The 26,254-nt window shown below is 41.5% G+C and overlaps 1 protein-coding gene across 2 annotated transcripts in view; it reads right to left on the bottom strand.

The window, feature by feature from the left end:
- Window positions 1–9,432: 9,432 nt before the first annotated feature.
- The window catches only part of slc1a2b (solute carrier family 1 member 2b), a 53,163-nt gene continuing 36,341 nt past the window's right edge, over window positions 9,433–26,254 (bottom strand). The window contains exons 9-11 of one of the 2 annotated variants that reach the window (XM_077245534.1): window positions 21,738–21,872; window positions 19,821–20,009; window positions 9,433–12,857 (exon numbers count right to left, since the gene is read on the bottom strand). In XM_077245534.1, coding sequence (XP_077101649.1) covers window positions 12,854–12,857; window positions 19,821–20,009; window positions 21,738–21,872 — 328 coding nt within the window. In that variant the 3' untranslated portion in view covers window positions 9,433–12,853. Of the gene's footprint in view, window positions 12,858–19,774; window positions 20,010–21,737; window positions 21,873–26,254 lie in introns of both variants that reach the window. The other variant, XM_077245533.1, reaches the window with a different exon arrangement.

Below are 26,254 nucleotides of genomic sequence, written 5' to 3'. Positions count from 1 at the left end.
GCCAAATTACCAAAGTTGGATTTGGTGAGTTTGATTTAAACTGTTATTGCTGGTTGTGTGCTGATTGTTTCTTTGTTCTTGTTACAGCACACACCCACATACCCATACGCCCATATACCAGCCAAGAAGACAAGATAAAAGATAATTTAATAAATACACCCTTTGAGGTGAATTTGGCTGAACTCTGTCTGTGTCCTCCTCCTTCCAACCCGATTCAACTCTCCAACCATCTGACCGTGGTTTGCCTGTTCCCTGCCTCTTTCCAACGTGTCCCAGCCCCCCTCTGAGAGTAGCTGCTAATTCGTTCAGTATAGTAGTAATGATTTTATGAATTTCTTCAATGAGAAAATAGAAAGCATCAGAAACAGAATTGTAAATGTACAATCTTTTATGGTGTCTTATGATTCAGCCTCAATTATCGCCCCTCAAGAAGAACTACACCGCTTTACAACTATAGGACAGGAAGAGCTAAATAAACTTGTCATTGCATCTAAACCAACAACATGTTTATTAGATCCAATACCCACTAAACTACTGAAAGAAGTGTTACCTTTAGGGGAAGAGCCTCTTCTCAATATTATTAACTCGTCTTTTTCTTTAGGTCATTTTCCAAAAATATTCAAACGGCCAGTAATAAAACCTCTCATTAAGAAACCGCAATTAGATCCAAATAACCTAGCAAATTACAGACCCATTTCAAATCTTCCATTTATGTCTAAAATACTAGAAAAAGTTGTGTCCGCTCAATTGTGCTCTTTCTTGCAAGAAAATGATATCTATGAAAAATTTCAGTCAGGATTCAGACCGCATCATAGCACAGAAACTGCGCTAGTTAAAATTACAAATGATTTACTTTTAGCTTCTGACCAAGGCTGTATCTCAATACTAGTTCTACTCGATCTTAGCGCTGCGTTCGACACTATAGATCATAAAATACTCTTGGATCGACTACAAAACTACACTGGTGTTCAGGTACAGGCATTAAGCTGGTTTAGATCGTACTTATCAGACCGTTATCATTTTGTCTGTTTAAATGGGGAAAAATCGAAGATAACGTCAGTGGACTATGGAGTGCCGCAAGGATCGGTGTTAGGCCCTCTGCTATTCTCAATATATATGCTGCCACTTGGTAATATTATAAGAAAACATGGAATTAATTTCCACTGTTATGCTGATGACACTCAATTATATATTTCATCCCGACCAGATTGAAAACACTAACTCATCTAAATTGACAGAGTGTCTCAAAGATATAAAATGCTGGATGACGTGTAATTTCCTGCTATTAAATTCAGATAAAACGGAGGTATTACTTATTGGTCCAAAAAACTACCCACACAACCTTGTACAATACAACTTTAATTTAGAAGGATGTCCTGTTACTTTATCCACTACAGTAAAAGACCGGGGTGTTATACTAGACCGCAACTTGTCTTTCGAAAATCATATTTCATATGTTACAAGAAATGCCTTTTTCCACCTTAGAAACATTGCTAAGCTACGTAACATGCTGTCTGTTTCTGATGCAGAAAAGTTAGTTCATGCATTCATGACCTCGAGACTAGATTACTGTAATGGTTTATTAGCTGGCTGTCCTGCATCGTCATTAAACAAGCTACAGTTAGTGCAAAATGCAGCTGCTAGAGTTCTTACTAGGTCAAGAAAATATGATCATATAACACCAATTTTATCATCTCTACACTGGTTACCTATTAAGTTCCGTATCAATTACAAAATATTACTACTGACCTATAAAGCCCTGAATGGTTTAGCCCCTGTGTATTTAATGGACCTTTTATCGCCCTACAATCCATCGCGTTCTTTAAGATCACTAAATTCGAGGCTTCTGGTCATTCCTAGGATATCTAAGTCCACTAAAGGAGGGAGGGCGTTCTCGCATTTAGCTCCTAAACTCTGGAATAGCCTTCCTGACATTGTTCAAGGCTCAGACTCGCTGTCCCAGTTTAAAACTAGATTAAAGACGCATCTCTTTAGCCAAGCATTCACATAATGCTTACCTTTTATACTACTGTTGAATCAGATCGAATGCATTAATATTATGAACAGCAGCTATGCTAATTATCTCCCATCTGCTTTTCTGCTGTTATCTCGGGACGCTAGTCCTGAGGTAAATAGCGTTCGTCAGCTCCAGTTTGTATCCAGCCTCTCACGGAGACTTCAGATCCCCCAACACCTGCGATGAGACGACTAAACGCATGTGAAGAGACGACTCGGCGCCTGTGAAGAGACGACTCAACGCTGGCGATATGTTATGCCCTAAATTACTACATGATTAACTAACTGCATTTTTTCTATGTACATTTCTGAAATGCACTTTCTGTAAAGCTGCTTTGAAACAATATGCAATGTGAAAAGCGATATACAAATACATTTGAATTGAATTGAATTTAATTTAATTGAGTAGAGAGTGGAAACAGCTGGGGGTGATGAGAGAGATGTGTCTGCGTAATGAAAGAGAGAGATGTGGCAATCAGCCAGTGTGTATGTGTATGTGCGTGTCCAAAAGGGGGAGACAGAGTAAAAGGAGAAATTGAAATGATGGGGGGGGGCATGCCCCCGGACCCCCCTAGAAGTACCGAGATCCACCTACACAAATACTTTGGGAAACACAGTAGGCTAAATGATGGTCTACGAAAAATTAAAATGTTATTATCTAATTAAAATACATGATCAGGATTTTACCACCTCCGCCTCGTTTTAAGCCAGGAAAATATAAAGTACTGAACATCTCCATTTCTTTCTTTCTGTTTTTTTGCTTTAAAAATAAATAGCATATTAAGCCAATTGACCTGTCAACAAAAGTCTGAAAAAAAATGGTATTACACTTGACATTCTGTCCCCCTCACTTTTGAAATGATGGCTATGCCCCTGTGTTCAAGGATTACAATAGTCCGTTGTCAGACGTTACAATAGTATGAATGTTTGAAGAAAACATTCGATCATAAATTTACAAGGGAAATTAAGAAGAAAATCATACTCACAACGGAAAAAACGGGGGCAAAAAAAATACATTATACTCGCCAAAACTAGGCTACTGATTATGTTTTACACAAAATCCATCCAAATTTATTTCCTCAAAAAGACTTCAATTACTCTGTTTTATAGGTTATCTGTGCACTTCAGTTCCAACAATAAGTCTTTTCTATCGAGGCTAATGCTGAAAGTCGAGTCCCGTCATATTTCTGGCATAAATTTTACTTCGCTTCAGGGCTGAGAGTGTCCGCTCGACAGAAGATGTGGACACAGTCACCGCAACACATGACGATCTGTACAGATGCTCTCACACAGATTATTGAAGGAAATCAATGAGATCAGCTGGACTTTTGCCTTCAAAATCAGTTCTGGCATAGAGTCAGTTAATTCTGTTTTTCCCCGGACAGATCGCTTATGCGGTTCGCAACAGATGCGGTTCCCTTTCAAGGGAACTCGAGCTGCGTTGAGACGCGGTGGGAACGCTCTGCGTGATTGCGTCGTGAAGCACGTGTATAATCAGTCCAATGGAAGAGCGAGACGTCATAGGCGGTGACGTCATAGACCAGGAAGCTATAAAGCACACCAGAAAACAGACCGCGACAGCTTCTGTTGCCTTCAGCAAGCGATCTGTGTATTCTGTCCTTGTCATATTTATTGTTGTCTGTCAAGTTGCAATATATATATATATTATGGCAAAAGAGAGCAAGCAGCTTTTGTGTTGTTCCCTGCCCACGTTATATCACGGGTGGGGACACACACATCAGCTTTTTGTTACTATTTGGGAGTGGAGCATGCCACAGTCAGTTCTCGAGGGGGCTGACTGTGAGCATTGCGAGAAGCTGTCCGTGAGGACGCTCCGCTCCCGCCGGGCGTTCTTCGAGGAGGACGGTTCGGTTCGCGCTCCCCGCGCGGGTCCCGCTGTTGCCGATGCACGGCGGCGACTCGCATTTTGGGGTTCACAAACGGATCTGACAGCGGGGGTTGGGACGGGCTCTGCCCTATCTCAGCTTTCACCTGCCAGATCCAGTGCTGGCGATTTCCAGTTCCGAGGAATTGGTATCGTTAGTGTTTTGTTTAGAAAAAGAGGACAAAACAAATAAAGATATTAAGAAAAGGCAGATGTTTGAGTTTTCAATAAATGAATAAATAAGTCAGCTCATAACTCTGTTGAATAAAGAGGAGCTTTAAAAGGAGGTTTATCTAGTGTTGTTGCTAGTTAAATATTTTCTGGCCAGCTGAACTTTATGAGAGTGGAAATAAGGAGTTTATTAGATGAAATAAATCTAAAAACCGAAAAACTCTGTATCTCAGCCTCCTCGTCGGGGACTGCCGTTTTTCCCTATCTCCACACCAATGTCAAGATCGTGGAATAAGTCGGTTTCTATTTTATGTGTTTAATGCCCTACGTCTAACTATAGTAATGCTATGGGTATTAAGTATCATGGTATGACAGTGCCTCGGGTTAAAGAGACGCTTGCTAGCTTTCTCTCTCCCGAGTCGGCGTCATAATTTTTAACCCCGACGTTACCCACCAGCCATCTAAATAAAAAATTTTTTAGGCAACGCTGGTAGGTAAATTATAAAGACATGGATGAATGTGAGGTTGTCAGCACTGACGCTATTCGAGAATTGCGTCGTGCAAAAACAGATAAACTATACTGGGGAGGGACGGTTTCGAGAAATCGTTTCTCCTCTGCGTCCTCTGGGTGGCGACTCTCTGAGGAGGGTCGCACACGGCCAGTTCAGTTGTTTTCCTGCTGGTGGCCACGGACTGATATATATATATATATATATATATATATATATATATATATATATATATATATATATATATATATATACGTTTTTCTGATTTAAAAGTAAAGAAAAATAAGATAAAATTATGTCTGTTCTTCTGGATGCTCCGCTTTCAAGAAACTAAGAATAAACCGTTCAGCGGCGTTCCAGAGGTTTCTTCCTCACCAATCTATGTTCCTGAGACTGCTGGGCGGAGCAGTCTCAGTCTACTAAGCTCCTCGCAGCACAGCGAGCATCGCCATTTGGGCTCCTCCACAATCAAAGGGGACTTGGGTGGCGGTAGCAGTCTAGCCAGTTAGAGATATGCAAGATCTGAGGACTATTTTATCTCTAAAAAAGCTTGGACAATAGGAAGCCCTGATGCCGAGGCTATCAGGCTTCTAAAGGGTGGTCCCCTCCGGGGTAGGGATGGTTTTTGAGAAAATCGTTTCTCCTCGGCGCCCTCTGGGGTGCGACTCTCTGAGGAGGGTCGCAGCGCTGCCAGTTCGGTTTTCCTGCCGGTTCGCCGTTCCGGACACCAAGGTGTCAGTGTCCCCAAACGATCCTCCGAGGGGGGTCGTAGAGCAGTCAGTTCGGTTTCCCTGCCGGTTCGCCGTTTCAGGGTGCCGAGGTGCCTGCTTTTTCCAATGATCCTCCGAGGAGGGTCATTGGAACTAAGTTATTTAAAGGGAGGCAAGATCTGAGGACTGTCATCTCTAATAAAGCTTCTGAGGGCTCCTCCGGGGCAGGGACGGTTTTGAGAAATCGTTTCTCCTCGGCGCCCTCTGGGGTGCGACTCTCTGAGGAGGGTCGCAGCGCTGCCAGTTCGGTTGTTCCCTGCCGGTTCGCCGTTCAGGACAGCGAGGTGTCAGCGTCCCCATACGATCCTCCGAGGAGGGTCGTAGAACGGTCAGTTCGGTTGTTCCCTGCCGGTTCGCCGCTTCAGGGCACCGTACTGACTGTTCAACCAAATCCAGAGGCCAGTCTTGAGAGTCCACTGTGGTGGACCCCGAGCAGGCTTTGGTTATGGAGCAGGAAGTACTGACACTTCTGCAAAAGGAGCTGTAGAAGGGGTTCCTCCTCCCGGCAGACAGTCAGGGTTTTACTGCCATTACTTCATTGTTCCGAAAGAGGATGAGGGGTTACGTCCTACTCTAGACCTGCGTCAATTAAACAGCATATTATGCTTACGCTAAATATGATTGTGTCACAGATTCAGTCCGAGGACTGGTTTGTCACAATAGAGTTAAAGGACGCTTACTTATCTATCCATCCTCATCACAGGAGGTTCCTGAGGTTTGCTTTCAGGGGCGAAGCATACCAGTATCGGGTTCTTCCATTCGGCCTAGGTTATCACCCCACACCTTTTACAATATGCGTGGATGCAGCTCTGGCTCCTCTGAGATTCCAGGGCATTCGGGTATTAAATTATATCGACGATTGGTTGATTTTTAGCTCAGTCCGAGCTTTTGGCAGTTCAACATCGAGATGTCGTTCTGTCCCACATAAGGAGGTTGGGGTTGCGGCTCAACACCAAAAAGAGTGTACTCCTCCCAGCTTGAGGACCACTTTCTAGGTGTATTATGGGATTCGACAACAATGCAAGCACGTCTGTCTCCTGCACGTATTTCTGCGATTCTCACAGCCGTAAAGAATGTAAAACTAGGTCTGTCACTCACTGCAAACAGTCTCTGAGACTGTTGGGGCTCATGGTAGTTGCGTCTAACGTAGTTACTTTTGGCCTTCTGTACATGAGACCCCTGCAGTGGTGGCTCGGGACCAAGGGGTTTTCTCCGAGGGGAAATCCGTTTTTCGCATGATCAAGGTCACGCGGCTATGCCTTCGTGCCTCGGTCATGTGGAAGAAACCTTGGTTCCTCGCCCAGGGCCCAGTGCTGGGTGCTTCTTGTCGACGCGTCACGCTATCGACGGATGCTTCCCTCACAGGATGGGGGGCGGTCATGAGTGGCCGCTCGGTGAACGGTCTTTGGCTGGGGCTCATGGCAGTTACGTCCAACGTAGTTACTTTTGGCCTTCTGTACATGAGACCCCTGCAGTGGTGGCTCGGGACCAAGGGGTTTTCTCCGAGGGGAAATCCGTTTTCGCATGATCAAGGTCACGCGGCTATGCCTTCGTGCCTCGGTCATGTGGAAGAACCTTGGTTCCTCGCCCAGGCCCAGTGTTGGGGGCTTCTTGTCGACGCATAATGCTATCGACGGATGTTTCCCTCACAAGTCGGGGGCAATCATGAGTGGTTGGTCGGCGAAGGGTCCGGACAACACACTGATGGTCTCGTATATCAGAGCAGATATCCTGTTGAGGCAGGGGCTGTGGCCCGGGGAATGGAGACTTCACCCCGAGGTGGTGGAGCTTCATAGGGAGAACTTCGGTCAAACTACAAGTCGACCTTTCGCATCGCTTGTACAATGCATTGCCCTTGTGTTTCTCTCTCACGCATCCAGCTCCGCTTGGACTGGATGTAATGTAATAGGTGTGGTTGCCACTACACCTATACGCTTTTCCCGATATCTTTGCTCCTGGGAGCTCTGGAGTTGTGGATACTGTGGGCTCGGCCTCTGAGGGGGCCCAGCTCATAGATTCAGGTTTCTCGACCGAGGTCGTGGAGACCATACTCCAGTCTAGAGCTCCCTCCACGAGAAGACTAATATGCTGTTCTCTGCCTGGTGCAGAGAACGCCTTCTGAATCTCGTTTCTGCCCTTTTTGGTACAGTACTTGATTTCTGTAATGAATGTTTCTTTCTGGGCTATCTCTGAGGAGAGATCCCTAATTTCGTCTTCTCCGTGGTACATGAGGCTGAGGCCTGCACGTACTTGGATTTGCACCTGGTTGGTGGTAGTATTTCTTCACCCCAGATCGGGTTGTATTTCTAGGTCCCTACTAAATGTGCGGTCATTTGTGCTCCAGGCCTTCTGTCCTCCACCTTTAATACCCCAGATCAGGAAAATCTTAAATCTGTTATGCCCTGTCCGGGCTTTGGATGCTTAGGTCCACAGAGCTGCTCAGTGGCGTTTATCAGAACAATTATTTGTCTGCTTCGGGTAACCTAAGATAGGTTGCCCTGCATCTAAACAGATAATGAGCAAGTGGGTAGTTGAGGCTATCTCACTTGCTTATGAAGCGGCCGGACAGCGTTCACCTGTGGCTGTTCAGGCCCATTCTACTAGGAGTATGGCTGCCTCTAGGCTTTAATTTCGGGTGTTTCCCTTCAGGATATTTGTAATGCGGCAGGCTGGTCCTCACCTCATACATTTGTCAGATTTTATGACCTACACCTCTCCACTCCCGGGGCTAGGTTGCTTGCTTCTAGTGTGCGCAAGGACTTCACACAGAACGGGCATTAGTCTTATGGCGTAGTGGGTATGGGGTTCCCACCGCGTCTCAACGCAGCTCGAGTTCCCTTGAAAGGGAACGTCTCAGGTTACGTATGTAACCCTGGTTCCCTGAGAGGGAACGAGACGCTGCGTTCTCCCGCCATACTTCCTGCATGCCCTGATCGACTTGCTTCAGGCTTTTTCAGAAGCTGTCGCGGTCTGTTTTCTGGTGTGCTTTATAGCTTCCTGGTCTATGACGTCACCGCCTATGACGTCTCGCTCTTCCATTGGACTGATTATACACGTGCTTCACGACGCAATCACGCAGAGCGTTCCCACCGCGTCTCAACGCAGCGTCTCGTTCCCTCTCAGGGAACCAGGGTTACATACGTAACCTGAGACGTTTGCTAGCTCTGACTACTCGCTCTGACCATCCAATCACAGGATGAGAAAAAGCCGACGTTATTGTACGCCTGCTAGATGGCCACGGAGCAGTCTAATCGAAATCTGATTGGTTAAAGCAACAGTTTCATTGCCATTTATTTTCAGCTATAGGCACCGCACTATTGATTAAGGCCTCAAGGCAGATTTATTTGGCAACACATGATGGCAGAAATATAATTGGATAAAAGCTCTAACATAAACATACACTACTGGAAGCAGCGCAACCAAGAGAAAAGCTGTGAGATTAAGAGAATGGACTATTGGGAATAATTTAATACTCATTCATGGAAAAAATATATTAAAGTTCAAGTCAGTGATTCTGATAGTGTTTAGGCCAGCAGAGAAGGCCTTGATGGCCCACCACTGGTGAATATTAAAGAGTGATGAAAAGGGCTCAGAAAACCCTTCTCGACTCACACATCCAGGAAAACCCTTCTCGACCCTCACATCCAGGAAAACCCTTCTCGACTCACACATCCAGGAAAACCCTTCTCGACCCTCACATCCAGGCCACGTCCTCTCTGAACGGTTGCCGTCTGGCCAGCGCACCACAGCCAGTGTCTTTCCTCTGGCCATCTCAATACCTCACATGTGCAATTACACTTATATTTATTTGACAATAACTGACCTCTTTTTATTCCCTCTACTCTGCATATGTGTGTGTATCATATCCACATATCTTTATTTTTTATTCTACTATATGTGCACAGTTGTTGTCTCTATATACTGGAAGATTCTTTCATTACCAAAACAAATTCCTTGTGTGTGCAAACATAGCTACATGACAATATTGCTCTTTCTGATTCTGATATTTAACACAGCTGAATCACCTCCTCAATTTATTTGTCTGTATTCAAAAACTGTCAGTCAATAAAAAAAACGTTAATTAGTTATGAATAAACATTTATTAGTTATAATAACTGTATGTACACAAATGGTACAACACATATTGATATGCATGAACACAATTTTATTTCACAGCTATGACACAGGAAATCATTTATTTTACCACTTTCCTTTTTGACTATAGTTTCCCCTCCCTTTACATAAAAAAAACAACAAAAAAAATCACATCACTAAAAGGATGAGAGAAAAGAGGAGCAGAACTGATGGGTTTTACATATATAAGATCAATGTAAGAAAGGTAAACCATCTACTAATGATGGTTTCACATGTACTCAATTAAGTAAAAATAATAAATCTGGGTTATTCTAGAAATAATGTTTCAAATGAAAATTGTGCCAGTAAATGTCTTTGTGTATCTGTGTGCGTGTACGAAATATATCAGAAAAGAAACATTGGAAAGTCAAGTGCAAGACAGAACAGACAGCATGAAACTGAGAAATGAAGTTTTACAGATACTGTGGATGACTTCATACAGTGTGCTTTATATCATCAAGATCACATCTCAGCATATCTTGTCATATCTTTTTAAGATGTTACATATTTTTGATAACATAATCATATATAAGACTATCACATACAGGCAATATGATTATTGTATACCATCTTCAAAAATATAGCTTGAATATTTTGAGATGCTATATATAATATACAAATATCCTTTTTTGAGTCTGATGTTAGATTTAAAATGTAATCTCTTACATAAAAATGCAGGGACACATAAATTTAAGTAGGGAAAAACATTCCAAACATAGATCAGATATAATAATGGATATGAATTTGCTGAGAGAGCTAGTCTGAAATAAACTCAAGCAATGTCCTACATTTCTATTCAGTTCACTATAGTATTTTATCTTATGCAGCACACCGAGGGTATATGTTTCTACAGTATTACAAAACACTTCAATTAAAACTGTCACATCAATTAAACACTATCTCAATATTTCTATAACTGAAAAATAAAATGCCAATGTCACCAACAATCAGTGGCGTCGCTAGGTTTTCTCGGCCCCCAGTATAGTACATTTCATTGGATCAATATCCCTCAGTAGGATTGGGGTTTCTCCGTTTCCCCATGGTGTAATTGGTGGGGCCCTGGAGGGGGAACGCTGAGGGCCCCGATCGATCAGGGCCCGCTGAACTCAGTCCCAGCGACGCCCCTGCCTTCAATATACATACAAAGTGCAGGGAGGCACTTTACAAGTCATGCTTTTTAACAAACTGGTGCAAAAACACTAAATGTCCATGCATCTAAACACAACAGTGGCTCAACACTCAATGACCAAACCAAATCTAAAGTGTCAAGATGTCTGCCTTTTTAATAGGCAACACTCACAACATCTAAAATTCACATTATGATTCCACACACTATATAATGTGGCAAATGAACTTGTGTTCATATGGCATTTATTCTCTTGGCAAAGGTTATAACACTGGATCGTCAAAGAGCCGTTTAGTTTGCAAAGCATCTTAGCGAGATGTCTTAAACTAATTAGAAATATATTAGGGGTAGAGTTCTATCGATATCTGTGTTTAGCTTTGTAAAAGACGCGTATTACATTTTTTTTTTTTTTAGCATCATCTGATAAATATCACACACAGGGAAGACTGAAAGTGTGTCTGGATTTAACACTGTTGTTTTGTAGGAATCTCTGACTGGCGTAGTGAGGTATGTGGACGTGTTGATTGGTCAGTCTGACAGGAAGTGATGTAAAGTTGTGTGGATCGGGGTTTTGCAGCATGGCGGGGCTTAGAAACAGTCATTTGCTAAATGAGGGAAGGACACTGTCAGAGATGGATCAGAGGATGGTACATCCAGAGGTAGTGTTTATAACAGCTTAGTTATAAAATCCTCCTTTTTATTACAATTAAACCCTTCTGTTGTAATACTACTTGCTTTTGTAGTTATTTCAGTTGTTTTTTTTTTGTTTGTTTTTTCAAAGCTCAAAAACAAAATTGCTTACAAATAGTTACAATAGCCTTGGCAATGTCTCTTTGAGGTAAGAACTTCAGCTCATTTAAAAGGGGCATAAAAAAAGATAACTATAATAAAAAGTGAAACGTCAGGAGTGAAAGACGAAGGCATTAGGTTTTTAAAAATGTGTAAACCTACTTGGATTATAAAAACAGGTAAAAAATTCTCTCCAGCATGCTAACAGGGCCTTCATACAAATCATCTCTGTCTGCATTAGGAATGTTTTTTTTCCCTGACAAAATTTTTCCTGGACAAAATTATTATATTTATATTTTATATGCCTGAGTATATCTCTACATCTCATCAGTGGAAGGAAAAGCAGCCGAAATATAGAATAAAATGGGATATATAGAGTATCTGGGCAAAGGCTTGTAGATATTTTAGATGGGTTGTGCTTGACATATTAATCTAAAAAAAAACATTTGTTAATAATGCCAACCGGGTTTAGCAACCACCACACCAAAGCATAGAAAAATAGCCATGTCATTTTAAAAGATGCACTTCTGGAATTCATGATTTTTCACACAGGTGACATCATCTGTATGTTCATTGTATGACTGACACATGTTCAGGCCTTGTTTTGGTTGTACAACATAAATAGACAATTTGTGCTTTAAAATGAACTAAACAAAAGGCGTGCATTGCATATTTCAGTGTATTTCATGATGCAAAGGGCTCTCGTACGACCTGAATGGTAAATATAATGGCAATGTGCCTGAAAGGTTTTTGTGCTATTGTGCCACAGACTCACCAACATACATACGAGCAACACCCTCTCATGCTTTTCCTTGACAGAACAGAGAAACTCCCTCCCCTGTGAGCGATGAGAGGAGGAGGGGCGCTAAATAAACGCAGCTTGTGCTTTACGTTCCATCTGTGTGCTGTCGCCTCCGTCCCTACTTCCGTATCCTAGCAACACCATATTACCCTTTTAGAAGTGCTTTAAGATCTGTTCGGACAAAGAGGTGTTACAGTGTTGTGCAAAGTGGTTCAGTTGAAGCAAAAAAGCAGGTTTCTGTCATTTACTCATAGAAACAGCAGTGGGTGACGATGGCTCTGCAATAATCTTTGATATCCCTCTAAAAACCCTCATTTTTCACCCCTTCTCCTCAAAATTCATAGGTTTGGAAGTTTATGTATATATTTATTAGCATCACAAATAATTGCCCTAACTGCCTCAGCTGCATGTGTGAGCTTTTGGCCTCACATTCTTGTGTTACATGAGAACATATGCATTGTTAAACATGTTAGAAAAGAATAGAAACCAAAGGAATAAACTACAAAACCCATTTGTTCTATGTGCATGAATATAGGTCGGTTTTTCTCTCATTTTGGGTGCCGGGGTCTGTGTGCTTGCATTAATTGTTTTTCCAAGGTTCTTCCTCAACAAGCGAGCACTCCGCAGTTGAGCCATTTGTGGCTGCCAAGGTTACCTGAAACAGTTATCAACACATTTGAGTGGACATCCATGTGTATGTTCAACAATAAATGTAAATTATCTTTGAAGCTTTGGAGCAAAGAATTCTGGGTCTTTTAGCAAAATTGTTAACATTCTTTCACAAGTTCTAACACGTTTTTGACAAGATTCCCTTTTTTTCTTTCCTTTTCAATTAATATAGTGTCTGCAAAGTGCAAGTAAAAAAATGTAAATCTTTGAGTTGGATGGATTTTGACTTGCTGTCATTGTTTTCATAATTCAGTTATCTGAAAAAGATCCCAATAGTGTAGCAACATTGCTCCTTTGTGTCGTTACATTATTGTTATGGTGTTGACGCTGCTGTTGTTGTCGTGATGCATCAACCTTCAGATAATGCTAATTCTGGGTCCAAGCTTCTACTCCGTTTTAAGTGAGAATACTATCTCAACTGCCGTTCATCAGCACTATTCATTGATAGCACACTTTAAGTCCCGGACAACAATATTTTGACGATTCAGAAAAGATGAATCACTGTCTGACCAAGTGAGATTTTGGTATGGAGATAAAGTTTTTCAGTAGTATTACAGCACACCGTGAGTTGTTTGCTTGTGGGGTGTCTTCAGGCATAACAACCGGATTCTTTTGAGTGACTTCTTTTTGATAACATGTCAGGTTACGAATGTAACCTAGTTCCCCGAGGGGGTAACGAGACATGGCATCATGGCGTTGATGCTTTGGTAATGCTTCTGCATGAGACTGTGTCTGAAGCACGTGCTTAAACATGCCAATGAATGTTTGGACGTCATGATGTAACGTAGCGAGTCACCGAATCCATAAATAGATGCCAGAAATGCGCGTTGACAGATTCAATTTGTTTGAAGACACAATGGCATAACCGTGGTGTGGCAACATGACGCAGATTCTAGATTACCTCTCAGGGAACTAGGTTACAATAGTAACCTGAGACGCTATGTCAAGCGATTGACGGTTTGGGAACTTCCATTCCAATGTCGCCATGCCTAAAGAAACAGAGCCTGCCCACAAGACTGTTTATAGGCATAGACTGGACTTGGGTCAACCCTGAAGGACTGGGGATCCTGGGGTTGAATCCATATCCAAACTGTAGAACCTGATGAAAGTCTTTTCTGAGGCCAGCCAGCCACAGCACAGACATCATATAAAGGTGCACCCCTCACAGAAGCTTTGGAAGATACCACACTCCTAGTGGAGCGGGCCCTGAGCCCTAGAGTCGAAGCCATTCCATGCACCTCATAGGAAAGGTTGATAGCATCTGTAATCCAATGCAACATATGCTTCTTGGTGACCGGATTATTTCTATATTTTCTTAGACCAACAAAGCATACCAGAAGCTGAGAGGATCTACGCCCCTGGCTTGAGCAGTGGACATAGATTCTCAGAGCACGGACCGGACATAGCAGGTGGAGGCTTTCTTTCTGCAGCGTCTCATGGGGTGGAGGAAAAAGAAAGCCTGCAAAGTGACCGACTGAGGAGCCGCAGAAGCTACTTTTGAAATGTAGTCCTGTCTGTGATGCAAAATAATTCTGACAAAGTCTAAATAGGCCTACTGAAAGAGCCTGGAGGTCTCCTTCTCCCTTGAGTGATGTTAATGTTAATAACAGAGCCACTTTTGAGAACGACTCCAAGGACTCAAATAGGGCTTCTGTTAAGGCTTCTTAGGATCAATGCTAGGATTGAGGATTGTCTCAGAGACCTCAGCCAAAACACCAGAATCTATGAGCTGGTACCAGACCCAAGGCTTCCAGATCTCAGGCCGGGGATGAAATATCGTCCTTGAACTTGAGAGTGCAAACCAGTATATATGAACATATAGGAGACTACTAGTGTGCTAGCTGTCCAGACCAACACACGTTAGCCCCTCAGATGTAGAAATATTTCCATGCTAGAAATACAGCCTTCATCTCCAGGTGATTTTATGTCATATGAGATGGGGGCCTTCCCAGGGACCGTAAACTGGGCAAACATTCAAGACCGCAGCCCAGCCTGTGAAGGAGCCATCTGTTGTGAGAGTCTTGCGATAGCAAAAAGGCCAACAAGTGGGACTCCAGGAAACTCCAGGGTCTTCCACAGAGAAATGCAATGAAGCATCTGCGCGTAACCCTTATGACTTGAGGGCTGCCAGTAATAGTAGCAGTCTGTTTCAGTCCCTGAAGCAATGAACTGGAAGGGACCGCTCAATCTAAGGGTGAACTCAAGGGTGAAGTCTGGTTCGTTCATTTATAACGGTGTGGCGAGCAGGACGAGGCCGAGGGACATTAGAGAACGGCGCGAAGCCGCTGGCGTGATTGTTAATGAATGACACCTGTGAGACGCACCGGTCTCGCATCTCTCCTGGAGGAGCGGAAGCATAAAGGAGGAGCGACGACTGTGAAGATTGAGAGAGGAACAGGCCTAATTTTATGTTGTGTTTTATTTCTGTTTTGGGTAGCCAGCAGTCATCCGCGAGGGGCTGCTGGCGGATACTTTTGTTTTTGTATTTTGTTTTATTTTAAAAATTAAAGTCTTTAAATGTTCGCCGGTTCCCGTCTCCTTCTTCCCTGAAACTTAAACCTCGTTACAAACGGGTCTGGTTCTCACCTTATTGATGAACAGGAATTGTAGTTTGCAAGTAAAGCTGCAAATTCCTCCATCAATGACAACTGCCTCCGTACCAATCTTCTGATGAGTGCACTCGTGCAGTAATCAAGTGAAAATCGCTGCACTGCATAAATGATAAATCTATTAGGCAGTCTATTAAGCAAAAGTGCTTTTCGTCCTGTTTTCTTCAAAACAAAAAGTTTCATTTTAATGACGTAAGCGTGCTCAGGAATGTTAAGTGTGATGTGAGTGCAGGCTAGTGCGGGAGTGGGGACAATCACTCCAGGGCACGATACAAGACAACCATACCTAGTATGAGTACATCCCAACTGAAAGGGGATTTGCTTGTGAGCGAAGATGGGCCGCCGGACGCCTCACTTCCCGAATCACCAGAAGTGGCGGGATAAGTGGAGACGCCCCCTGATATATATATATATATATATATATATATATATATACATATATATATATATATATATATATATATATATATATATATATATATATATATATATATATATATATACATATATAAAACCCATCTCATGCTCCACTCAACCAACTCAAACTGCAATCCCATGATCAAAGCCGCTGCGCCACCTCTGCAAACATGGGTCCCGAACCACAGGATGAAGATCTGTGACTCTCACCACTTATAGTCTAGAAGAGAGCCAGACAGGCTTAGATATTGAAGCATAACCTCACGTGTATACAAACAACAGATATCATGTGAGTCGTAAGCTGTAAAATGCGGGGACACGGCATCACACACTTTCTATACTTTAGACTTGACATTTAACAGACCAACTCCTGGTCTAAAGATTTTTCCAAACACACAATACAATTTTTCATCAAACACAAGGCTTCTGAAGACAAAGAAGCCGTCGGCGCAATTTTCTAGTGTCTATTTATGGACGTGGTGATGCGCTACGCTACGTCATGACTTTCATATGTGGAGCCAATCAGATTGCCGTGTTTAGACACATGCTTCAGGCACTGGCTCAAGCAGAAGCGTTCCCACAGCGTCAACACCATGACGCCTGATGCAACTTTATATTCAAAGTTATCAATATGGTTATCATTCGTAGTCTCCTCTCTGTGCTCCATTCCTTTGACTTCCTTCTTCTTTTTACCTCATTTTAGATATAACTTTTCAGTTTCACTCAGGAAATATAAATCCAGTGTTCAGAATTCTGTGCTCCAAGATTAAAGTCTCTGCATTTAACAATACAAACTGACACTTAAACCATTTGACTGCTTTAACCTGTGTGAGAATATTCAATTACAAATACACAGACTACTATAATATTCAACAAAACACAGTCTTTCATTAAAATTCATAAATAAACAAACAAACAAACAAGGTACAACATTCATACATGCATTTATGAGTGGTTATTTTGCAAGGCTTCTACAATGGTTTGCATTTTTCAATAAACTGGGTTAGTTTTTGTTATTTTATAGATTTGTATCCAGAGCATGAACGCACAACAGAAAGCAGAATATAAGGAGCAGATTTTCTGCCTATTAGGCAACAGTTAATAACAGAATCCATGAACCAAATGTGTTTAAATCTCTGAATTAACATCAAATAAAGCTTAAAGGGACTATAAGTACCTTTTTAGGTAATTTATAATCTAAAATCAATATTTTTATTTATAAATATGTCCCCAATGGTGTACAAATACCTCTGCCAATTATCTGATTTTTCCTCGTAAACGAAGAATTTATTATCTTTATATACATGGGACGAGTAAGTCCACGTAGGCTTCCATGTAGTTCCGCCATCTTGAAAAACTATAATAGCAGAGAGGGACAAAAAGTACTAGGCCAACGCGTTTCCACAAGGCGTTTTCGTTCAGAGCCAGCGTGACGTGACTGAAAGCAGCAGAAAGGGAGGAGCAGAGCAGCGAGAGGCGCTTGTCACTTTTATTTTTAATGGCGGACCATACCTGTCCATTTTTAACGGCCGAGCCACTGGATAAGAAATTCTCTTCGCCAAAACAGACCAAAAATGATCGTAAAAGGAAACGTGACCGGAGGATACAAAAACACGAGTGAATGTCAGGATTGCTTTTTCCCGGTGGAAAGAGCTAATGCAGGAGAAAGAATTCAAGAGACGCTGAAGTCCTGCTTTCTCCTCGACAGGTAAGTCAATGTTACAGTCTTAATTACAAGTTTTTTTTAATTGCTTGGTTGTTTACTTTATTATATAGACAGAAGAACATTTACAGTTAAAAGTTAAACAGGCTCTTTGATGAATAGCAGCTATTGAGTAAAGTAGAGAAGGCGCTAAAAAACGTTTGTAAATTTACTTTTGTAAGCTAGAAATTCGATACAAATATATTTTAATAGAGCATATGATTGATCTTGCATTGTTTGCATAGCTAAGTCTACTTCAATTTTTATGTTATCTGATATTTTCTGTTATTTATCATTTATACTGTGACCACATTGAATAATACAGACGCATAAATTCTGTATGTAGCTCTTGTAGCTGCCGCGGGCATCTTTGTCGTCGTTGTATTGACTCTCACTCTCCTCCTCTTCCTCGTCGTCCACCTCCTCGGCTAGATCCCACTGATCCACTGCCTCTCTGTCCTCTTCCTCTACCTCTTCCTCTCCCTACTGTTGAATCATCTGATGATGATATCTAACAATGCACATACTTCAAAAAATATAACGAGTAAACAAGGCATAACTACTAATTACAATGTTTTTGACACTCATTACTTAATACTGTAACATTCGTTTGTTCGTTGTGTCAATTTGAAGTTTGTTTGAAATAACAAACCTGTTCACCCAAAGGAAAACTCGACGAAGTGCTATTAGAAGACATCCTGTCATAGCTTTTTGGTACATAACGGCTACCGTAGATGCAACACGGGTTTGAAAACGCAAGGCGCTGGAGAGCACAATTCGTTTGAATGCAAAATACAATTTCACCGCTAGATGGGAGTAATTTTTACTTAATGTCCCTTTAATAATGTTCACACCATGTCGGAATTACCATAATTACGAGATTCTGACTTGTAAAAAGCACTCACATCCTCGTAAAACTCATAATTACAACTTTTAAACTCTACAACTTTTCTAAGAGCTCTGACTTGTACCACATGGCCTCTGCAGATTCAATTTGGCATTGTTAGTGTTTCCATAGAAACGTAGCTCAGAGGAGAACGTCACAGGTTGTCATCTCGTAATAAAGGGAATAACGACATGCCGTGAAAGCAGCATAATCTAAACTAGAAAATGAAGATGTGTCTACTCAGGAGGATGGTGCTAACCTTTCATTCTGAATTCCCCTAAAAGTTTGGTTAGTCTCAGGCAATGCTTCATTGCTGATGTTCTCAAACTTTTTTATAATTATATTATTACTTTTTAAAATTGTATTTCAATTACAGGCTTAACTGAATAATCACTAAAATTGAATCACTCAATAGAGCATTCATCAGAGCTGAATAAAGCCTTTTTTCCACCATCAGGCCAAACGGTTCTTGTTGCCAAACCATGCTGTTTCATGCTAATCTGGGCCAGTTGCCATGGTTATGGTTTCTTTTAAAGCGTATGATGTATGTAACCTCGGTCACAAAAGGTTGGTGGTTGCATGATACTGTATGTAAACATTGGAGCGTGTGTGCTATATAGGATACTCACATCATGTAGAAAGGGAAAGGTTCCTAGATTAACTACTAGGGACAACTGAGAGATTTAATGAGCTGTCGGAATAGCTAGCTGACGAAAAAGGCTTGTAGAATAATACTGTCCTATACTAGAAACCCATTAACACAGCATGGTTTGCTAACAGTTTGTAATCGTACCATGTTTAATTGGAAATATGACTGGAATTATTCATCGCCATTCTCAGCCTGCTGGTGGAAAAGCACCTTGATTATTTCAGTTTGTAGGTTATTATTATACACATGTATCTCAACTAAAAAAACTTTTAAAGATAACTTTGAAATATTTACAATTCATTGAAGCATGGAATATCTATCTGAAGTATCAGTTCAAGACGGCAAAGATGTATGCGCCATTACTGTAATTGTCATGATATAACTGTTTTTGATGTAGGTAGAAAATAATAATTTAATTTTTTTAAATATAGATTCTGATGTACTTTGTTCAAAGCAAAAAAAGCAAATAAATATTAGCACAAACACATTTATACTATACATACCATATATGCACAGACACACACATATGTGTGTGGATATACATATATGCTAACATGCAAAAGATATCAGTAAAGAGATGTGCAGAGCATGCAGGCATGTGTTAAATAGATGTCTCTACGTCCATAAGCGTGACTTGTACCTTGCAATCATCTAATAAGACTGAATTTTGAGCAGCATAGACGCACTGGTTGGAGTTGTTTTCATGATGGTTTTTGAGGTCATCATAGTAGGATGGGGTCTTGGTCATCAACTCTATGTCATCAGTCTTCCCATGCTGGGCGTCCAGAGCGTCCAGCTCTGCTTTGGACAAGTGGTAGACGATGCCAGCACCATATGAGTCTCCAACCACATTAACTGAGGTACGGAAACGATCCCTGAGAAAAATAAAGAAAACACCAGATGAAAAACTCCGCTCAGCAATCACAAAGAATTTCCTTAACAAGAGTAGGATAAGCTTAAAAATGACACTAGCCATGTTTCCATTACAGCTTTGCGCAAAACTTTTGCAATATTTTCTAAATGTCGCTAAAAAACTATTACAAATTGACGGCGTTTCCATTATCCGATGTAATGCAAATGAAACGTAATTTTTTCCTATCGTGATAAGTCATTCCAAAAATCATGGGAACGGATGTCAGTAGGTTTACATGTATCTCAGACACCGCACTAGCCATTATTCATTTTTCCTGGGGTGCACTTATAATGTTAGTATGATTTTTACCAAACAAATTGTCATAATTTAGAAATAAAAGGCATTTTTCCTAGCCTGATTTTAGCTCTCTGATTTGAACGCTCTGTTTGAAGGGGCGTGTCTTTGTGAGACTTCAGTGTAAACGCCCACTGCTGCGACAGAACTCAGTCACTGATAAACACGCACAGTTTGATTGACAGGTCCAGTGTATGCTGTTTGATTGACAGCTACAGCTATTTTATTGATTGCTTTCTATATATAATTTAAGTTTAGATAACAGATTATTTACACCCTACTGAGAGAAACAATGTGAAGTAGGCTAGACCGTTTAGACACTGATTTGATTTACTGACAGGACAAATAACATCTGACTGAAGCTACATGAATCATTACATCAGAAATCACTGGACGCAGATCAGGCATTAGAATGAACAGGGCTACTTACATGTTGTGGCAATACTGTCGAGTCCATATTGTAAAAGCCTGCGCCGAGTTTGCGGACTGATTTACCAAAGAATCCAGTGAAACGTACCGAATAAATGATGTTCAACTGAGACATTCACATTGTTGAAAATAAATATCCACATTCCTAGCATTAAGATCCTCCTGAAGGTAATGCTATTTTTAGTCCAGTGAGTGTCCCTGTGCTCTACTCTCTTCCTCATCTTGCTAACGCCAGTGGGCCTAAGCTGATCTTCTTCTGCAGAGGTGGTCTTTTACTACCTTATTACATCATAAAGAGACACAGTCCAGGACGAGGCGTTCGCTGGGCCCGGTAACAATAAAAGTTGATTTTGGAATAACAAAGAAGGTTTCAGTTCTGAAACTTTCAGGATATTATTATAAAATGATGACCTCTTATATGTCAAAACCTCAAGGAAATTTTGATTTCTCAGTTCATCAGCCCTTTAATCAAATGAGATGTAGGCGTGTTATCCAATCATTAATGGCAAATAAAGCCCCTTATACTTGGGACCGGCAACGTATGAGGTGTTTATGGGTGTTTCTTCCTCAGATCTGCTTCAAGGTCTTGATTGTTACATTTTTTTGTGGTTCAGAATCCAGTTTTCCCGTAATTTTTTTGTCTTTTATGAGTTTAATAAAGAACTCATAAAAGACAAAAAAATTACGGGAATACTGGATTCTGAACCACAAAAAATGTTTAATGAGTTTAATAAAGAACTCTGTCTCATCTTCTTTCCAATCATACCGCGCCATCAGCTGACCTGTAAACCTTTTTTTTTTCGATATATGGGACTTTTTGCAAAATTGAGTGTTTCTATGGGTGGATTTTCAATTTTCTATTTGAAGGAGAAAGGAAACGCAGCTACTGAAAGCTTCAGGAAATGCCTTCAGTTAACATTAAAAAGTCCTAATCATGATCAAATAAACCTAGATTAGGAATACTCACAGAAGCCAGTCAACAGCCACCAGCAGACTGATGTCTTGAGTAGGAAGCCCGACGGCTGTCAGGATGAGTAACATGGTGACCAGTCCAGCACTGGGGATACTCGCCGCTCCAACACTGGCAAGTGTTGCTGTAAGACTAAATTATGGGAATGCAAGCACTTATGTTTTATTCATGTTTACATACAAAGCATTTAGTAGACATTCTTGTCCAGAGCAAGTGAAACACAGCAAAAGACATGACTGGTTATGTACCAACTATACGGTCCACAAGACAAAGGTGTTCTGAATTTTGCTTCAACAGGGAATTCAACAGGGAAATTCAACAGGGAATTGAGGCTGGGCAAGCAGCCAGACATTTCTCCGGTGCACATTTCTCCAATATGCATAAGAGCCTTTTCTTTGTAGAATAAAAGATGTGGTACATCAACTTTGGGAAGAACAAATGAAAAAAATGAAGCTAAAATAGGCAAAGAAACTGTATTAGGCATTATTTAAATTGAATATATATTATGTCATTATGGAAATGTATTACTTACAGTCCTTCCGGAAAAAAAAAGAGTTTTTTTGTGATTGTTGCGGGCAAAAATCCTTGATTATGCGGCACGTTTTCTTAAAAAATGCGATGGAATATTCAGGATTTTTATGCAATTTTATGCAATGAAATTACGGGAACTTGCAAAAACTGCGGTTTGATGAAAAAGAGAAAAAAAAGTGATTCCCCAACACCCTTTTCTCACTAGGCTTCTACCTTAATGTAAAGACTCATTTCTTATGACTTACTATGATAAGCAAGCATAACGCATCACAGAAAGTGCTGGGAATATTTAAGTTCTCATCTTGTTTTATTTCAGACCTTAATAAACACATGGCTCAAACTTACAAAACATTGATGAGTCAAATAAGTTCTGTAGCTTTACAACAGGAATATGCTACAACTTTTGTAAAAATGAATAAATAAAATATACAAAAATAAAATGTGTGCTTCCTGTTTTACAGAAGTAGCTATACAAAACAGACATCTTCTGTTAAAATCTTCTGTCTTTTGCGCTTATTTTTGTTGGCAAATGAGACTGATTTATGGGCTTAATCGCGGGGTGTGGAGCTTTTCGATGATGTTCACGTCGCAAAATTACGTCACTACATAACGTTACCATGGCAACAGGGGAAAATGGCTGTTCTTGTTTGAAGTAAACGCAAAATTGGAGGGACTGTACTTAGATTTACTTTTTTATATATTAATGATAAACAGCATAGGTCATTATGTCACTTTCAACATCGAAACTAGTACAGTTTAAAGTAAAATTTCCGGGTCATGGATATTACTAAGAGAACGAGACACTTCAGTAGTAGCTCATGTTAAGGGGAATCCCCAGGAATGACTAGTCCATATAGAATCACAAAAGTTAAATGATAGATGCTCTTCTCAGCCCAGCACCATTCTAGTTTGTAGAATAAGCCTAGATTCTCATGGGGCAGGTCAACTATTGTCATCAGAAGATAAATCCACTGCTCTCCCTCATATTAAGACTATTGATAGACCTTTAATGCATTGTTGCATGCCAAGCATCTGGAGGAGTACATTCCTGACTATAATCTGCCCTTTCCTCACATATTATCGGAAGAGAGTCAGGGGAGCAGAAAGAAGCAGCAGCTTCGGGCTATAACTAGTCAAGCAGAGCCTGCCTCCAGACAGGGTAAGCATTCAGCCACAGACATCACAGACTTCAAGCTCCACAGACTTTTTGAGTCTTGGCTCACTGAGGAAACTCTTCAAGTCTATATCTGACAATGAGAAAGATGAAGCTGCCGACATGGACCAGCTTCACAGCAAACTTAAACAGTATGACAAATGACAGGTGGAACACATAGCATAATTCCTAAGGGAAGAAGTGGACGAAGATGATGATCAAAGTGACTGCTACACCTCCATCCTGATCACCTCCAGTAAACTTTCCCCATCCGCCTTCATCTTCAAGTCATTCTTCCCCTACAGTCACCTGACATTGTACTTTGCCCTTAGACAATGTGCCAATCCCACAATGTTAGGTCATAGGGTGTCACCTAAATGAAGACAAGTACACTAACTGCATTGGATTAATTTCAATACCTCCAGCTAGTACACTCCCTTTTTAATTACCAGTTTCATCTGGGACATTACCTTCTGTTCCACATTAACATCAACATGTGACAACAACAGAGACGGAAATACCGTTGATCCTCACAGCATCAGAGGTAAAAGCAGGTGATGTTCTTAGTGTGTATGCAAATACTTTACCAAATGTCTTTCCTCTAGATGTTATTGTCAAAAAGTCGACAATAACAAAAATACTGGCAAAAAGTCGACAACAGGCGGCACAAAAATTGACTGATACCCTGAAGCAGGTTTCACAATGGCTTATCAAATCATGTTTACATCTTAATGTCAACAAATCTGTTTGTGTTTTTTAACTAAAAGGCCAGATCATGATGTGAAATATTCATCCAGTGACAGAAATATCAGACATCCAGACATGTCAGGCACTGTACTACTGAATCCTCTGAAAACAGAACTGACAAAGCAGAGTCCCAAGGACAGCGAGGAGAAAGACAGATACGTCTAAAAAGTCTGACAGGGTTCTCTGATTAGCCCATCCCAAAACGGGAGAATGTAAAGCCAACTTAATTTGAACATCCCCATAGGGACACACACTGTTGAAATCATGACATTGTTGCCAATGGCATTATTGCGTGGAGCATGAATGAGAAATTATTGTATCCAAAACTCAAAGTTGAACTGTTGTCATCTCAAATGTGTAACACAATGTAACCTGACCATGCAAATCAGTCATGGAGTCACCAATCGTGTGAGAAGAATGTTTGGTAGCCAAAAATGCTAAATCGTTTACAGCGATAGGAAGCACCTTGTGAACCCCAGAATTAGAGCGATGGGTGATATCAGATTGCCATTCTTTCCTCGAAATGAACCTTGGGAGGAAAAGTTTCATTTAAAAAGTGCAACCAGTTCAACAAGTCCATTCAAGCACAATTGGCACATGCCAAACGACCAAACATTACACACACTTACCGTGCATGCTCTTACTCGTGAGGACACAGAGATAAATACTTCCAAAAAGCCATTGTGTTCCAACAATCATTCCACGCGATGTGGGTTGCTGAAACACAATGAATCCAATGATTCAAAGCAAATAAAGCATGGGCAGATAATCCATCTTCCTGAAGAAGAAATAAACCTTGCATTATATTCGCTTCATTCCTTGGATTTAGCGTTACAGAATACCGGACCCAAAAATGGAATACGCTGCAAAATTCGCTGCTGTGGCTCAGAAGAGCCACAAATATTTTATTTGCAAGGAGAAATTCTTCCTTCTTGCTGTCACCAGCCCCTTTGACGATGAGACCCTGATGTCACTGTTCTGGATCGTGCGAATTACCATCATCCCGTAGATCTCCCAGACACCTCGGGGCTAAACTGGAGGGACGATATCATCCGGTGTCTAGAGAGTGTTTACCCTCGGTACAGAACACAGTCGGACAAATCTCAGCTCCTCCAACCACCATCAGACCCTTAGCGGATAGATCCAGTGGCTCAGCCTCCGGCCTCAGATCGTCCTGCTCCGTTTCGGCCCGTCGACCTGTCGGCTCCACCTTGGCGCCTCCAGACACCCTTGGCCTTACGGCTCCACCGGGTTCCCTTGTCCCACCGGCTCCCCCTTGGTCAGTCATCATTCCACCTTGGCCACGGATTTGCAGACCTTCCAACCCTACGGCTGCAGCGGCCTCCTCCTTCCCTTTGATTATGTCCTCCATCACACCGCCATCGCCTCAGTTCTCGGGCAGTCTGGCTCCACCTCAGATGATCGTTGCCGCGGCATCGCCCAGGCCTTTCTGTGCCAGCGATGTTGCTCATCTACATCGGCTCTCCGTCTGGGCCTTGGGATCCATCGGTTCTGTTTCCGTTGGTCGTCACCCAGTTGACGTCTGCCTCCACGCCACCTTGGCTCTCTCTCCTCCGTCTCCACCATGGGCTGTTAACTCTGGGTCTGTGCCGTCAGACGCCCTTCATCATCGCCGCCGGGATCTCGTCGTCCATATTGCACCATCCCCTTTTCATCTCCTGTCTTCCCTGTGTCATCGCCTCGGCTACCTCCAAAGCCCCGTCCATTCCTCCTTCACCTCTACTACTACTACTGTTGCTGTGTTGTGTAATATTGTTGTGTACTGTATGTTTGCTTTTTGCATTGTTAAGAATTGTACAGCACATTGGTGTTTAATTGTTGTTTTGAATTATGCTTTATAAATGAATTGCCTTGGGTTGCCTTGCTTTGCTAATATTACTGATCTGACTGCACTGCACTAGGCTAGGTGTTTTTAACTTATTTCTACTTTATTCAAGATTTGGTGCTACTGTATTCCTCAGCAGAGGACAAGAATAATTGACAGCTAATGAGAAATCACTTTTTATTTGATTTGCATAATTCAGTTTCAGGTAAGGGAAATGTTAAATTTGGTGTTTTTGGG

This window comes from Siphateles boraxobius, unplaced genomic scaffold, assembly GCF_051911475.1.
Source record: "Siphateles boraxobius isolate OS27281-9 unplaced genomic scaffold, OSU_SipBor_1 102, whole genome shotgun sequence".
NCBI lineage: Eukaryota > Metazoa > Chordata > Actinopteri > Cypriniformes > Leuciscidae > Siphateles > Siphateles boraxobius.
Note: the sequence above shows the minus strand (reverse complement) of the source record. Positions and strands in the feature narration are given on the sequence as shown.